This window comes from Uloborus diversus, unplaced genomic scaffold (assembly GCF_026930045.1).
Source record: "Uloborus diversus isolate 005 unplaced genomic scaffold, Udiv.v.3.1 scaffold_1315, whole genome shotgun sequence".
In the NCBI taxonomy this organism is placed as follows: Eukaryota; Metazoa; Arthropoda; class Arachnida; order Araneae; family Uloboridae; genus Uloborus; species Uloborus diversus.
The window spans coordinates 19,439-37,606 of NW_026558005.1; the positions used below are offsets into that span (position 1 = coordinate 19,439).

The following is an 18,168-nucleotide window of genomic DNA, read 5'->3' on the forward strand; positions in this document are numbered from 1 at the left end:
CATTAGTCAGGCAGACAAAGTTACTGATCTGGGGGTCTTAATAAGTCAGGATTCAAAGCTTAGCCAACAGTGCAGCATTGCTAGTAACAAGGCCAATAAGATGCTTGGGTTTATCAATAGATCTATTTCAAACAAATCTAAAGAAGTTCTTCTGCCCTTATATAGAAGTTTGGTAAGACCTCATTTGGAGTATGCTGTTCAGTTTTGGTCTCCTTATCTTAAAAAAGACATTAATGTATTGGAAAGGGTTCAAAGGCGAGCTACAAGGCTAATAAATGGACTTTCTCACTTAGACTATGATTCCTGGCTTAGAAGGTTAAAAATGTACAGTCTTGAGCAAAGAAGAGACCAAGGGGACATGATTCAGTTGTTTAAATTTATTAAAATGAAAGATGTTACGGGGCTGAAGTTTAGCACTGAAAACAGGACAAGGGGTCATTGTTTTAAGCTATTTAAATCTCAGGCTAACATGGATGTTAGGAAAAATTATTATTTTAGCAGGGTAGTGGAACCTTGGAACAGTTTACCGGAAGAGGTGGTAATGAGTAAGGGAGTAGATAGTTTTAAGAGGGCCATTGATCTTCACTGGGGATTGTAAATTGACTAGGACCAGTAGCTGGGCCCAGAACCTGTTGCTGGTCGTCACTTTTGTATTTGAAAAGCATGTGATTGGACACCTTAAATTCTATTCATTCTAAAAAGGGGTAGATTTAAAATAAGTTGATTCTAAAAACTTGCACTGGATTTCTTTTGTGCACCAAAACAGGAACTTTGTTTGATACATGGGTCTTTATTTCCTTCGATGTTCTTTATGAGCCTTCTCACATAATAATTATCTTCATTATGTTGCAAAGGGCTGTTAGTAAGCAAAACTTGTCAAAAAATGAACTCTACACTTGTTGCATGATTTGTCTGAAACTTATTCTGGTTCAGACGAACAGTTTGACTTATCTGAAGAGGAGTACAGTCCTAGCGATGAAAGTAATTTGCTTTCATGAGATGATTGCAAGTACTTTTTGGAACCTAGAGCCCTCAGAGCAGAATACCACTAAATTTTCAACAAACATCACAGAACAGATGCCTGACTTGCAGAAAAATTCTGTTCAAATGAAAGAGGAAAACTCTGACAAATTTTCTGCAGAAATTCTAGAAAAACTAGAATTTCTGTAATAAAGTGCAGATTTCTTTAAAACTGCAGATTTTCTACAAATATCTTCCAACTAAAGATACAATTCTGCAGAATTTCTGCAGATTTCTTCAAATTAGAAGAAAATCTGAAATTCTCGCAAATTACGCTTTTTTGACAGAAAGCTCTCCCAAATGCATTTCTAGATATTTGCAGAAAATCGTGTTTGACTGCTTGCACCTGGTTTATGTCCTTAATCGCCATACCGGACGAGATTTCTCCCACTTTCAACGGAATTTTAGCTTTTTATGTTTGTTTGTAAAGTTTTCCTCCTTGTTTCAGTTTTTCAGGTCTCAGAGCGATCCTACATTTCTTATAAATCAGAAACAAAAAAATTCTGATTTTTCTTGCATTTTTGGTTTCCTTTTCCTTATTTTTCCCCAGTCGATCTTTATCCGTTAGAATTTCTGCCATAAACATATGTTTTGAGAACATGCCAACATTGAAATGTGTTTCACTGAAAATTGCGTGTCTTGCTTGAGATTTCAATCTCTTTGCATCTTGAATATCTTTCAATTATTTTGAAAGTTTTGAGGTATTTTATTATATGCTTTCGTAACTCGACTTATTTGAAAAATTATTTCAGTAATTCATTCATTTATTAACATTATTTTAATTGTTCTTTCATACTATGTAAAATCCCCCCCCCCCCCCGAAAAAAAAAACATAGTACGACATCCAGACTAGGATTTTAGTAAAACTTTGCATGTTTGGTTTTTCTATGATTCATTCATTCTAGATAAGATGTTCTTTATACATATTTGATTTAGAGAATCTTACATGGTTTAGATTTTACAGCGTGTTCAAATTTTGAGAATTTTATAATTTTCATGATCAACTAATTTTATAACTTTTCTATGTGCACAATGCTAGAAGTACTTGCAGAATAATTTTGGGCAACTGATTTTACATTGCAAAACATTACAAAGTATTCTGCTTTAGGGCCTAGAGCAAAAAACGAAGACAAAGTCAAATGTAATAATGCAGAAATAAAACTACAATTTTCTTTCAAATTGCAAGACCGTTTGTGGCTTATGTGGCTAAGTATGATGAGTATTTGTAGATATTGTAAAAGGGAGTAATGGCTAGTATATTGTGATATTTATGCAAATGAAAACAAGCACATGCATGGTGGAAAGTTACTACATGCTTAGAAAGTATCCCCTCTTTTGTGCAAATATTATGTTTCTCAATATCAATTATGTAAAGCATGCGTGCATTTCACTTGATCAAGCATAAAATTCAGGAAAAAAACTTCCTGTGACTGACTTACAGATTATTTTATGATTAAATTGTAAAATTAATTTATAACGCATAAAAATAAACCTTTTCTGTGATTAAAAATACTAAAGAGAAGAAATTCCCAATCTTTTAAGTATGGCTGGCAAAATGACGCTGCTAGTCTTTCTAGGTATACGAAAAACTTTCTAGGTATACATCTTTCTACTGTTAAGAGTGAAACATTTACATAACCAATTTCAACATTTTTTGCTGTTTTTTAAAAAAAAAATTTTTTAGTGAAATATAATATGTTTAATACTATGTCACTGTTTGGTTCTTAGTCATCTGAAATCACAGAAAATATATTTAACGTTAGACTAATAAAATTAATTTTGAAGAAACTTAATAAAATGCTATTACTGGATGAAAGAATCATTCAATATATATCTTGATAACTTGGAAGGAAAAAAAAAGAGAGCTAATTGCTAAATGTTATATTGGGAAAACTCATTTCTCTCAAAAACTTTTACTTCTTGAGCAGGAGACGTTTTGGTAGAAGTTATTTTAAGCTTTTATGACTTATTTTGGAGCTTTATAAAATAATAAAAGGCCATTTCAGAAAAATTATTTTATCCTTGATAATCAATTACATTGCAGATTTTTCACTTTGAATTTTATTATGTATTTTGTTTAAGGTGTTGGCCAACTATTTTTTAGTAGGTTCTAGTTCTGTTTTTAAAAATTCTGCTAACTCCCGTATCACTGACTCTTGAAATTTTTAAAAAGTTAATGTTAATATTGTTTTAATTCATCTTTCTGGAAAAATAAATCTTCAGTCCTTAATGTTGAAACACTCATCCTGCAGCTTTAATTTCATTTTTAATGATTCTAATGTCTGGATATAAACAAGGACACCCATATGCAAAATTGTAAAGGGGGGGGGGGGAGAGTACTCAGATATTTTCCCATGGTTAAGCTGGGTATTTTCCCCATGGAAACCGATTTCATGACAGATTAGAGTTATGAAAAATTTGAAATTTTTTATAACATATTCTTTAATGACTGGAGAAGAAATGTTTTTACATTTTTAAAAAGAAAAAAGTACTAAAAGCAAGGAAGTTTTAATTTCTAAAGGGGGCTCAAGCCCCCCTCCTTTGCCCCTATATGGGCGCCCATGGATATAAATGATTAACTGTCAGTAAAAACAGCTATACACTAGCGCAGTCAGAAATACCTTCTAGAGGGGGTTTTTGAATCCAAAATATGTTCTGGATAGAATTTTTTGATCAAAAATACCTTCTGAAGAGAGTTTATTGTTCAAAACAGTCCTTTCATATGCATGAACTACTGTATTAGAATTTGCATTTATGCTAAAATCAATGGCTTTGGGGGATGTTCCCCCTCCCTTGCTGCGCCACTGCAGCTACACCAATGTGTGAGCAAAAGTATTGTGACGCTTTCAAAAATTCACATTTTTACGAATTTCTCAAGAAATAAAAGACCAATTGCTCTGCAATTTTGTTCACATAGAAAGTTCTCTAGCTGTCATTTTCCAATAAAAATTAAGTCTACTATTCATTTAGGGGACCAGCAACAAATTGAAGAAATGAAAAAAGTTTTTGATCATTTTTCATTGTAAATAGCTGGAAATAAGCTATAAATAATATATATTTATATTCCTATAAGCAGGGTATTTGATTATCCATTACCTGATTAAGTGGGGATGACTGTACTACTGTAGAACTGGCAGCATTGCATTTTATGATATTTTTTGAGTGTTATTTTCTGTCTGCAATGTTATTTTACAAGTAAACTAAAATATTTTTGATTTCTTTGTTTTGTTTCTAGAATTCATGCTGCATTAAGATGTCAAATCGAAAGTTAAAGGTAATTTTGGGAGTAATTTTCATAAAAGCACATTTATTGTTGTATATTTTGTTACAACTACAATTTCTATGTTTCATTATGAATATTTTCTTTTTCAGATTCTGTGTCTTCATGGATATCGGTGTGTTTCTTTGCTGTATTCCATAGTATTCATGAGAAATTTAAATTTTATTATTTCCAGAAATTTCATGTCAAATTACATTTCAACATATTATTCAGCTTGTATGTTACGTACATGCACAAATTTTTCTATTATATTTTTCTTAAACTTGTTATTAAATGGTTAATTGAAAAACATGATTAAATAAATAATCTTTTAAGCTAGTGAATTCTCTATGTTTCTCAATAAGAATTACTTTATTTCAAAGGTATACTACATATATTTAAATAAATTTTGGCCAAATATTCTCACAATTTTTATATCATAGTTTCAGTGATGTTACAGCATACTTCTTTTATAATTAAATTTATATAAAATGAAAGTGAAAGAAAAATATTTGCATTTCATTCAATATTTTACCTCTTTTTTTTTTTTGCATATTTGAGAAAATATTTGGGGAATGAAAGTGCCAAGTAGAGGAGAACCGGTAGAAATGGGACAGCTTTTCATTTATATGCCAAAATAAAATGAAAAAATATTTCATGAATGGTTCAGTACAGTAGATATTGCAGCAGTACGAGTTAAATGCTGCTTCATCTGCTGGACTAGCCAGAAATAATTTTTTACATTTTATTTCAGCATATAAATGCAGTTGTCTCATTCATCCTGGTCCTCCCCTACTTAAATTAACCCTTACAAATATTTATGAATGTTGCTTATTCATAAATGAATAAATACTTTTGTACTGAGAAATAACTGGAAATATCCAACTTTGTTTAGCACTTTACTGACTAGATGTGTTTTGGGGCTTTCAGGAACCATTTTTTCAATTCAAAGTTGTAAACTTTTGGTTGTAAACTTTTGGTTGTCTTTACACTTTGAATTGAAACTCACAACTTTTGAATTGAAAAAGAGGTTCTCAAAAACCCTGAAACACAAACATGGGCACCATTATGCAAAATTTTAAGGGAGGGGGTCTCGGATATTTTCCCCATGGAAAACGATTTCATTACAGATTAGAGTTATTACAATTTGACATTTTTAACAACTTATTCATTAATGGCTGGAGAAGAAATATTTTTACATTTTTAAAAAGAAAAAAGTATTAAAAGCAAGGAAGTTCTCATTTCTAATGGGTGCCCATGAACACAAATATTCAGTAATCTGTTTATTTGTGCTAAACAACGTTGGATATTTCCTGTTGTTGCTTATTCATGTTGCTTATGATTAAAGATGTAACTAATTTGCTAAAACTTCAAAATATAAAAGAACTTCCAGGTTTTTTACTACAAAAAGTACATTACTCTAGTCAAAATGAATTTATATATAACTTTGATCTTGCAGTGTTAAAGGTGATATACAAAATAGTGTGGTTGAAGCGATAATGTTGTAATTACTTCTTTTTCTTTTAATAAGGAGTATAATATTTACTTTTAAGTCTTCTTAGCAGATATTTAGCTGTTTCAGGGATAACATAAAAATCTTTCACATTCAGTGGATCCACTCTATAGGCAGCATTGAGGGTAAAGAGGTGGGATAGTCTGAAGCAGGATAAGCAAGATCAAACAAAAAGAGATATAGAGGAGGGGTTGTCACTTCATTTACATTTTTTATTTTGAAGCTATTTCAGAGTTTAAATGAAATTCTCCTCAGACTAACCATCATTCCTTTGGAGTTACCTGGAGGCAAAAAGTTTCAAACAACCCTCTAGTACAGGGGTTTTTCAACTGCCGGCCCACCGCGCCAAGTGTTTTCAGGCCATGAAAATTTTTGGGAAATTTGTTTGCAGCATTAAAACTGATGTTGGTGTGCAAGAAAATAGTTTTAGAGGAAAACCACATTTATCCTAAATGCTGTTCATTAAAGAATACTGTATTTTGTAGACTTGTATGGCGACGCATTTCCAAAATTCAGATGCATTTCATTTGCGAAATAATTAAGACTTCCTTTTTTGCTGATTGCAAGCCAAAAACCGCAGTTTTTCCATTGACCATTTTATAAACTTCGGAAAAGATTCCTTTTTGTCAATTTAATGTCCATTACTTCAATCTCTCCTTCTCCTCCTCCTAAAGGATTTTGGTCAATTCTAGTCATTTTCCTGCTTGCCACCGAACCTTTGTTTGCAGCTGTGCCCCTTGAACGCTTAGAAGTTGTAAACGCCCTCCGATAGAAAATTGACTTCGTTTGGCTCAGAGAATGATGAACTTCTGAAAATGTCTTCTGCTCTGTGTGGACAATGAAGGCCAATGTCTTTCATGTCTTGATGTTGTCAATGTCTTTTTTTATGACTTTCTGGCATAATTTAAAAAAAAAAAAATATTTTCCATATGCTTTTCAGAAGTATGTTTTTTTTTTTTTTTTCCAAAGTAGACTTTTTAATTTTTTGGGTTCTTTAAGATGTACATGATCTCTATTTCCCCCACACTGTGTGTTTCGTATCTTATGAATCTAAAGCTGTCATACATTTCCGTAACAGTAATTTTGTAAATATTTTTTTCTCAAGTGTCGAGTTCTATTTCTCCTACACTCTTATACTTTTTCTTTAATCTTTACATTGTAACATTAAATGCTGTCTTACTTTCCACCCTCTACTTTCCTGTCATTTCAATTCACTTAAAAGGTTAGTTTGAAGAAAAAAAGATAGAAATGATACTTATTTTTTTAAAATTTAGTTTGTAATATGTTTTCAATTTAGTGATTATTCTGGACCACTTATAGATTTCAGCTTTTATTTCTTCAACATTTTGTTACTATATTAAAAATTGAATTCATCACAATGAATGTATGATTTTTTGTTCTCAATTTTCATTCATTATTACTGTTTTATTTTAAATAGAATGTAAATATATGTGGTTTCTGAGAATATATGTACGTTCTTTTTAGCTAAACGTTTTCTATGGTTTCTTGTCAAAACTTTTAGGTATTACATGCTCTGTCTTTGTTTTACAATGCTTCTGTGTTAAAAATTACATGCATATAATTAAAATTATGTTTTGAATATTTTTCAACAATTCAGGCAGAATGCCAAGTCCTTCCGAGAGAAGACTGGAGGGTTTCGAAAAAGCATCAAGAATGTTGCAGATTTAGGTCAGTACTTGGAACTTATTGACACTTCTTATCGCTTTTAATTGAAAATGCTTATCATGAAGCATAATGAGCTTCTCAAAAGCAATGTTCCAAGAACATATGTATTCATATCCATTAATAGCAAAGTCACAAAGGTAGAATGGAAGTTTTTTGTAGGTGTGTTTTTGTTTAAAAAAAAGGAAACAGTTAAATTAAAAAAAGAAAAAAACTAAATAATATACTTAAATAATTTTAAATCACCCATTCATACACACACATACACACACACAATTCAAGAAAAACAAGAATAGAAAATGCAAGGTGCCAAATTACAAAAACACAACTTGGAAAGAGAAATGAAAAACGTGAATAAGATACTGATAGGTCGTAAGGGGGGAAGACCAATTCCTTTATTCACAAGGCCCTATTTCCCCCAAGGGAAGGTCCCAAAAGCATGTCACTTTTCTTCAGAGCCTTAAGAAATGAATAATTTTTACCACACTTCTACAGGTTAGTTATTTTGTTACATTTGTTCAATTTATTCATTTCTTAATGCTCTCGGGGAAAGTAGCATGTTTTTGTGACCTTCAAACTTGCGCTAAATAGAAAGGGCCTTGTGTAAAAAAATGAATTAGTCTTCCCCCTGACTACGAACCAGTCCATTGTTCATGTTTTTCATTTTATCTTTTTTTTTCAAGTTGTTTATTTGTAATTAGGCATTTTGCATTTTCTATTTCTTGTTTTTCTTGAATATGTTTGTACTGTTTTTGTTTCTAACAACTTTGCGCTGACAATACAGTACATTTTTGTGATAACTCTTTCAGTTTTATTGAAATGTATCTCATGTTATACATATAAATATATAGGGGAAAAGGGGGCACATGTGAACAATTCTTTTCATTTCTTTATTTTTCAAAAAATATATATGCCCCCATAATTGAATACATTTTTCTTTGTCATTTTTTTTGTGGGTGGGGGGAGGGGTAAAAATATTTCTTTACTTTATGATATTTTTAAAAAAACGTCTGCAGTTCACATGTGCCCCTAGAGTGGGGTACATGCGAATAGGCCTGAGGCACATATGAACACAGGTAAAAAATGCAGGAGAAGCATCAAATTTTTAAGGAAAATTCTTCACTATGAAACATATACCTAAATAACAAGTACATTGAAGTGTTTGTAACCTATACTGTGTCAGCTTCAACTGTAAAGTTATTGTTTCACTTAGAAAATATTTTCCCCAAATATATATCTCAGCACTGTCAAATTCTGAAGTCTCGTTGCTTGTTCTGATCACTGAATATACTAGACAAAAACTTATATGCCTATAGAAAACAAAGAATTTTTATATGTAAGGTTATTCTATATATATTTTGCTTTTAAGCTTCATACATTATTTGATAATGTATTTTAAAATGGTTTTGAACTTCAGTTTTTAATTAAATGAAAATATTTTGTGTCTTTTTATTTCCTGTAAGTATTATTATAAAATACTAAATTGTAGATCAAATATTTAGTAACAAAAAAATTTAAAGAATAAAAATATTAAATATTTATTTATTTATGTTTAATAATATATATAACAATTCACAATAAATTTGCAAACTGATTATACGAAAATAATAATTATAAATATTTACAGATTTTTTAAGACGTACGCTATCATATACTAATAATAATATTAAGGAGAGTGGCAATGGGAACCGTTCACTTGTGCCCTTCGATATTCTGTTCACAAGTGCCCCATCGTCTACTTTAGAGCTAATTTGCAAAAATAAAGAATTTTTAAATTAATAAAAAAATTTAAACCTTGTCACTTAAATTTACTTGAATGTTTATACAGTGGTTCATTATAGTTACATTTAAAATAGCAGTTTTTAAAATGTTGTCACATGAAGAAGACACTGACAAAAAAATTTCCACACCTGCGAACACAAAGAAGTTTCCACCACAGAAACATAAAATGACTCATTGCTCTAAATGGTTGTCCAAGAGATACAACTGGTACTGTCCTTAATTGAGAATTTTTCCAAATTTTTTATATCAATATAAATATCCTGATCAATATAAAAATCTTACCTTAAGTTCCCACAAATCCAATGCCCACATATCAGGACTTGGACCTGTTGTCTGAAAATAACAAAATTATTCAACAAAAATATCAGAACTCAAAATATATATTGATCAAAGAACTTGCCAGGTCCTCCATAAAAACACTATTCAAATGGTACCATTTGAATTACCAACTAAATCTTAGCTGGAAGCTAGCCTAGGTGATTTGCTTTCAAAATCCAGCTTGTGACCTTGATCTGAATGTAATAGAAAATCCTTAAGAAATGTTAGCCCGAAATGTGAACAAAAATGGACGACAGTTCAATTCAAAGTTACAATTTGATGAGTGCTTTTAAATACTGCTGGAACAATATTGCTGCATGCACTCCATGGTCTGATTGATTCAATGAACGAGAGACGAGTCGCAGTCATTGGAAAAAAAAGGGTCCCACATTAATTACTCATGAAACACATGCGTAGACTTTATAATTATTTCCAATTTTCTTTGCACCGAACATTTTTATTAAATCTATTCTCCTTTTTTTAATGTAGTTATTAATGAATTTATTTGTTCATTAAGTACTTTGTAGCATATGATATATATGTATGAAATTTCATAAATGTTTGATCCCCTGTTTTTTAATTATATCATAATTTCAAGCGACTTTATAATAAGGCGCTGTATCGCAGAACCTGTCAAGGCTACTATTACCAACTCTTACCTCAAACCATTTATACTAGTCATCTTCAAATTTCTAATTTTAGCACTTACACCCCTTTGCTTCTTGATGCTTCATTTTATATTATGTATGTGTTTTATAAATATTTTTTCAAAGAAGTTGATTCTTGGAACATCTCTTTTACCCTTATGAAACTTTATACAGTCAACTGATGTAATTCCGTATTTTAATCCAATATTTCCTCAAAGTACAACTTTTTGCAAAAACCATAGTTATGAAATTACTATCCATCCCGAATATGATGGATAATACCGTGAAATCCATACAGAATATAATTTAGTGAGGTAATTTTTATGAACATCACAGAACTCTCAGTACTTTCGCAGTGGTTCTCAGTGGTATTAAATTTTCACCACTGGTATTAGTCAGTGGTATAACCAGTCTCTAACTTTCTCTTTTACTCAGAGGTTTTATATTTTGTTTATGAAAATTTTTTTTGAAGCTTCTCTCCATCTTGAATTATAAAAGTATTCCTCTTTATGCTCATGCATCAAAATTTAAATTGCATCTGTGTGATTCTTTTATGTTTATTGTAATTTTTAAAAAAAACTTTTATGAACTCAGTTTATATTGATGCTCCTCATGAAATACCATTGGAAGATAAATCTGACAATGATGAAGAAACTTCATTGGATTCCAACACAGGTAAGCTATTTGTTTTTTAAATTTTGTAAATGAAGTCTATTTCATCTCCTAATTTCATGTTTAATTTGACATTTTCTATGATATGTATGTAGAATATTTTGAGATCAGGGGTCGATCCAGGTTTTATTTTTTGGGTCCCCATTTTGTGAAAAAGCAAAATATTTTTGTGAATTTTCTTTATTTTTGTGAAAAAGCAAAATATTTTTGTGAATTTTTTTTATTTTTGTAAAAAAGAACTTCTTGTGATTTTTTTCTTGGAAAAGATTATATAAAAGCATTTTTAGCTGTCGTATCGTTATAGAAAAGCCCTAGACAGGTTTCAGGGGTGATTGCAAGTTCTTGAAGAATACCTGAAAGCTGCCTAGAGAAAATGCGCTGGGGGAGGGGGGGAGTAAGACCCTTAACATTTTATTCGTAATTTGACACACATTACATTTATTGTTTTTTACAAATATACATATGCAAGGCACACTTTCTTAAGGTGAAAGTCTCGCAACAGATTTATTGTTTGCCCCTCTCAAATACTTTTAGATCAATGAAAATTGCACATGCTGCTGAACGTAATGTTAACTCCCAATGAATACAATATGAACAGACTCAAAGATATCGCATATTTCTTAACACAGAAGAATGTATGTGTTTGAAAAACTTAAAAGTAATTAAAACCCAAAATAATACTGCACCAGCATTCAGCGTTTAATTTTTTGACATTTGACGTTCTTACAGAGTAGGTATTTCGTTTAAAACTTTGCAATTTAATGATGTTAAATAATGTATAAAGAAATTTTATTTGTTTGCCTCTTAACAAGGTACAGTCAACATCAAAAATGCAAAAAATTCATTTACCATGGCGCGTGTAAGGAAACCAAGATCTTCGAAATAAATAAAAATATAAAAACAGCATATAAAAGAATTTTATTTTTAGTAAAGTTATTTTAGAATTGGATTTCGAAACTCAACACAAACTAATAATAAATATATATTGCGTAATCAAAGTAAAATTTAGGATTTTCCTGAAAACAACGGAATTTTGGTATTTTCAAAGATAAATGTTTTGAACTGAAATGTGGGATAAATACGTGGCATTCTTACCACAAGTTAACAAATGTTTTTTCATTTCATTGTCATCTAAATTTACCCCCAAAAATCTAACTAGAGATTCAAAATTCTCAAAAATGGCCCACTGCTTCATGATTATAAGTACAAAATTTGAATAAACTTACCAATCAATTTTCTGTTATTATTATTATTTTTTTTTTTTTGCTTTATATCCAGTCTCTTCACTTTCAGATTTTTTTGAGAATTCCTTCTTTTGCACCAGATTTTTGTATATTGACAGCCTCTCTGTGATTTTTGCTGCACTCATGTTTTTTTAAAACTCTATAGGGTGACAGCTTTTCTTGATATCAACTCCAATATTTACTCAAGGTTTGTTCAAATCACTAACATTCATGAAAGATGAACATATTTTGCACAAAAAACCCTTAGTTGAATAACTATAGTAAAGCCAGCTATACACCTTTTCATAATTTGCAATGTACTTTTTATTTATTGCATGCTTCTTATTTCCATTTGTACTCTCAAATACAATGCTTGAATCATTATTTGATGGCTCAATCTCAATATCATCATCAGTTGAAGTTGCTCCAGATTCACTTCCAGTATTTTCTGCTCAAAAATCGTTATACTTTCGCGAACTGCCTCACTGTCATTTGATGTACTATCTTTTACCGCATTTCCCGAGCCCTCCAAAACGGGAACATTTGCGTTACTGTTACTGCATGATGAAGTGGTGGTAGCGATTTTATCGGGGTTGTTAATTGCTGACTTGAAGAAATTCACAATATTTTGGGACCGAACGTTCGAAGAGCGAAATTTTTTAACATAATACGCACAATTTCGGGAGGTACCTCCCGTTGCAGGACGTCCTCGTTTCATATTTTAATTTCTTGAAGAATAATTTTCAAAGAACAAGCAATCTCTCCAAACTGAGATTATTGCGACTGCTATTTCCAGCGCTCCATTATCCGCTAAAATTATCCATTATCCGCTCCCACACAAATTATAATCGAATAGAATATCAATTTATTCTTTGATGCGCCTAAAAAATGTCCTCTTAAACACGCGAAGGCGCGAACAAGCTAACTACGAAAAATATCGTCTGCGCTCCTGGATCGCAGATGATCTGTTACAAAAGAAAAATTAATACTGAGAAAGAAAACGAACTGGAATAATATACAATTACCACATTTTTTTAATTTATCGTCTGCAGATTACGCAATTCCCGCCACTTTTTAATAAAATCCCACTCAATAAAACTTCCTTTGCGCGCTGTTCCCGTTGCTCACCATTAGCGGACATGCGTTAAAAAATTCCGAAATTGCTCATCTGGAAGTTTCATATTTATTTTAAGAAGACAGCAAGATTAAATAGAATGACCGACGATATTTTTCAGCTGGCATTGTATTTTATCAATAAAAGAAGGAATCTAGGAATTCAACTACAAAAAAAAAAAAAAACCGTTATTCTTTTGGTTTACTGTATGCTGTACGCTCAAACTAGCGTGACTTTGGAAGATGCATTTTAAACCAGCAATTCTCCGTAGACACCGGTCCGCGAGAAAATTTGACCGATCTTTGAAGAATTATACCCGTTTCCAATAAAATAAAATTTCCTTATTTTAATTTTATTCCTAATTTTATACAATATTTTATGCATTAATATATCTATTACTTTGCATACGTTTTGTGGTTTCTTTATATGATTTATTCGCTTATGAAAATTTACACAAATTAGCTGCGCTTATTTTTACATTTAAAGTGTGTAAGTTATTAAAAAAAATCTTACAATTAACTTTTGTAAGTTTATTTTAAGTAGAAATGTTTTCTTTCTGGCATTTGTTTAAAAAAAAAAAAGACAAAACAGATTAGTTTATTTTAGTGAAAAAAATAAAATAAAAATTTCTACCGGTCCGTGAAATTTTTTGACGAAGTTCTACCGGTTCTTATTCAAAAAAAGATCAAGAAACGCTGCTTTAAACTAAAGAATATGAGAAAAAGTGGGTACCGCTGGCCTAATCACACCTTTTTTTTCATTAAATGCAATCGTGTCAAGTGAGCTTTCGAGAACGGACAGTATCAACTACAAACTTCAGGGAATTTCGCCAATCGGTTGTTCGGCGTTTCCCGCGTAGTCACTCATACTCTAACAGAATTTAATTGCCATACAATACGATTTGCATCAGCATGCGCCAGTATTCAATGCGAATTTCTATGCAATTGATTAAAAAAGGAAAATATATGATTTTCGAGTGTTCTTTTTAATCTTCGTTCGGGAATAATTTTTAGAAATTTTGCTCGTCCGTTCTGTAAGATAACTCCCCAACTATGAACCTTAAACTTTTTCAAAATAAACTGAAGGAAATAGGAACAAATTGAAAAAACAGGAGAATATTTTCAAAAAAATTAAAAAAAAAAAAAAAAGAAAGGAAAAAAACTAGAAGATCTGCAACTGGCAAGGTTTCAATTTGCAACTACTTTTGAGAATTAAAAGTGCATAATTTAGCAAAATAATATGGATAAAGGAAGGATGCGTGCAACTAAGACACAAATGAAAGTTACAATGATTCAAAGGAATATTTAATTCAGAAGTATTTGGTCATTGAAGCAAATCAAACCAACAGAATATAGGCGATTAATTTGCCGTGGCGTGAAATGAGTCAGTCTTCATTTCGCATTCGTGGAAAAGCAGAAAATCATCGAATCAATTCTTTATCACGTGCTCATTATTTTTCTTGGATTTTCGCTAGCCACCAATCATAAGCGTCCCTCTCTCGCCCCCCCCCCCCTCTGACGCTCTCAAGCAAAAACACCTCACGCAGCAGGCAAGAAGATAAGATGGGGGAAGGTGGAAAAGGGGTAGGCTTCCGCGTAGATGCGTACACATTTGCGGTTAAAAAATATTGTGAAAAGGCTGCCTTTTTATAAATTTTTGTGAAGGGGCTGCTTTTACGACGCGGAATTTTGTGAATGGGGCCGCTTTTGCGATGGGGAATTTTGTGAATGGGGCCGCTTTTGCGACGCAGAATTTTGTGTAAGGGGTCGCTTTTGCCATGCGGAATTTTGTGAAGGGGCCGCAAAGCGGCCCCAATTTCGCGCTGGATCGACCCCTGGAGATTATAAAATAGTTACATTAAAGAAATATTTAAAAATCCCTTTTAAGAACATTGAGAATTTTATTTATCAGATGTTTTATTAGATAGAAATTTTAAATGAGAGAAAGGAAAAAAAAAGTAATTTTATGTAAAAAGACTATAAATATTACCATAAACTTGGGTTTCTTTGGTCCTAGGGTCCTTCTTTGGCCCAAATTGAAAAAACGATAATGTTCTCTGTAAATTGTCAGGAAGCAATTTTACTACCTACTGGGCCTACTTTGGCCTAGCATAAAAACTTGAAAAAATCTGTCAGAGAGATTTGGAAAAGAAAAGAAAGGATTAAAGTAAAACTACAGTCGGACCTCCATATATCGAAGTAGCAAATTGCCGGAAAAAAATTTCATAAATAGAAATTTCGATTCATAGAAACCATCTTATTTTATCCTATAAACCTCCTAAAACATTGACATTAAAGCTTATTTTCGTGTATAAACCTAATTTCTAATTTATCTGAGCGTCGGATTAAATGAAAGTTAATAATTAATAAAAGTAACAGAAATGACATTTTTGCACATTCATACATCTTCATTCTTCGACAATTCAACTTGATCCGCAAAATTAGGGAATTTTCGTTTTGACAATGTAATCGAGAGAAAAGTAAAAAATCAATCTACTTAACTTGAATGATTTTTACTGAAGCTAAAACGACTGGGAATAATAATCAACAGACAAAAGGAATGACTTAAAACTGATTATACAATGTTAGTGGTTACAACTAAGACATTTGAAATAAACTTGGGGGAATTTAAGAATTCCAGAATGAAACAACAACCTATCTACACACCCCTCAACCCCAGATTCCTTGAGTTTCGTAGCAACCTTTAGTGAACATAATTGTCTCCCCTAACCTTTATTTTTCATGAGACAAAGTCTAAAGTGGAAAAAAAATCTATGAATGTCTCAAAAAAAAAAAAGATATATAGAGATTTTTTCGATATGTAGAAAAAATTTTTCTGTGTAATGAACATAGAAATTTGCTGGGATTTCGATATATAGAAAATTTCGAGATGTGGAAGTTCGCTATATGGAGGTTCAACTGTATAAACAGGAAAATCACAAGAAAAAACGAGGAATTTTTCAGCAACAGATTAAGAGAGCGATTATAGACTCAAATCCTCAGGGCTCAGTTACATGGCTTCTATTATAAAATATAAAGAAGAGCTTAAAGTTGTTGCAGATTTAAAAAATGTTGATCTAGTTGCATTTACTTCTTAAAAATTTTGTTTAGTTTGTTGGAAAGTTTGCGGAATTTTGTTATCGTAAGATGAAATTAGCTCAGGTTTCCAGAGATAGATCTGTTCATGTGAGAGAAGTAGGAACTAATGTTGAGAGTATAGATCGCAGCAAAAAGTTTTGGAAATGACCAAAAATTTAGGATCCTTTGTTTTACGAATGGTGTTACCTTGATAAAATTATTCAACCTCCAAAAACTAATGAAAATATGACTGTTCTCTGTCAGTAATTTTTGTGAAAATTACTAGATAAGCATAGATATTAAAAAAAAAAAATAATTTTCTTTAAAACAAAATATGTGTGACTCAAACTTCTTGTAAAATGGATTTTTCTTTTAAATTAGTAGTTTTTCCTACACACACATCTTTCTTTGGCTTCAGCTAGTTCTACAATGATTTTAAATAGGGAAAACCCCTTTGGGCCAAAATAACTCAAACCTAATGGTAACATTGGCCCAAATAAAAATAATTAAAAATGGTAATAATACTTTGAAACAAAATGATCAGTATTCAAAAATAAAATTAATAGAACTCCAGATGTGCAAAAAAGGTTTTCACAACTTGAAAATATGAATAGTTACAAAGTTATTGTGTGAAAAAAGATGAGGAAAATTCCAAAATGTAGGCCAAAGAAGCCCACGTTTACGGTATTGTAATTTTTTTTCCGGGAGGAGGGAAGATCGGTGTAGCTTTTCATATACTCGTGAAAAAACGCTCTTTGATACTGAAATCATCATTTTTGAGACCGTTTAATTAAGTAAGGTGATTAGATTTCATGGTTTTCTGACATGCCTCTAAAAATGCACCATGTAGAGCATAATTACAGCTCTTGCTCAAAGTTATTAACTCGGGCGTTATAGAGTAATTGACCTAAAACTTTGATTCTTGTTTTTTCAAATTATCAACTTTGAGACTGTATAATTAAAAAAGATGATTAGTTGCCATGGATTTCTAACCTGGACCTTAAACTACACCACTCGGACTATATCTACAGCTGTGTCCCAAAGTTGTTGACATGTCGCGATCAGAGTTATTGAACTCTAAACTTGGCCATTTTAAAAAAATCATAGACTTTGGGAGCGTTTAACTACTAAAGCCAAGAGAAAAGAACGTTACTTTATATTTTTCTTAGTAATATACTGTGCTGAGTACTTAATCCTATACTTATTTCTGAGGGTTAATCATGGCTTTAGCAGATATCCGGGCCCAAACAAGGCAAAAAAAGTTTTAAAAATTATATTTTCAATTGACTTATGCCCTCAAAGCCATGAGTAAGTCACCAAAATATTTATTTTAGAATGTACCTAGTATCAAGCAGTATCCTTATTTAAAAGAATTGGCTTGGTTCACTCATTGCTTTTGAAGCAAAGCGATGATATATTTAGCTCTTTTTTTCCATGACCTTAAGCTTTGACCCCTACTCAAGGACAAACAAATATTTTTTTTTTTAAGAAACCTCCCTTTTTCTTATCATAGTACCACTAACACATCCTGAAATTTTTACAAAAATTGAAGACATCAACTATCAAAAGTGTCCAGCTTAAAAAAAAAATGACTCTTAAAAAACACTGGAAAAAATGCTATTTAGAACATTTGCAATATCCCTATAGTTTTGAATTAAATTTCCTTTCTCATCGACCAGTGACCCAATCTGCATACTTTGAACTTTCCCAGAATTAGTGTAAGCTAAAAACCTCTTAGTATTCCTGTCAATGTTATCAATGTTATTGGCTGGTATTTGCTCTAATTCTCTTTTCTGATTCTGTACCATATACTTAAAACTACACCTTACTATACAATACTGGAGCCTATCTGCACTTTGA

General features: G+C 31.4%; 1 protein-coding gene across 1 annotated transcript in view; it reads left to right on the forward strand.

Annotated features, from left to right (window-relative positions):
• LOC129232715 (esterase OVCA2-like) overlaps nucleotides 1-18,168 on the forward strand; it is a gene marked incomplete at its 3' end in the record, with an annotated part of 40,216 nt that overhangs the window by 7,878 nt on the left and 14,170 nt on the right. Inside the window, exons 2-5 of the mRNA XM_054866828.1 lie at nucleotides 4,256-4,294; nucleotides 4,393-4,415; nucleotides 7,411-7,481; nucleotides 10,817-10,897. Of these exons, the coding sequence (XP_054722803.1) occupies nucleotides 4,274-4,294; nucleotides 4,393-4,415; nucleotides 7,411-7,481; nucleotides 10,817-10,897 (196 nt within the window). The remainder of the gene's footprint in view (nucleotides 1-4,255; nucleotides 4,295-4,392; nucleotides 4,416-7,410; nucleotides 7,482-10,816; nucleotides 10,898-18,168) is intronic.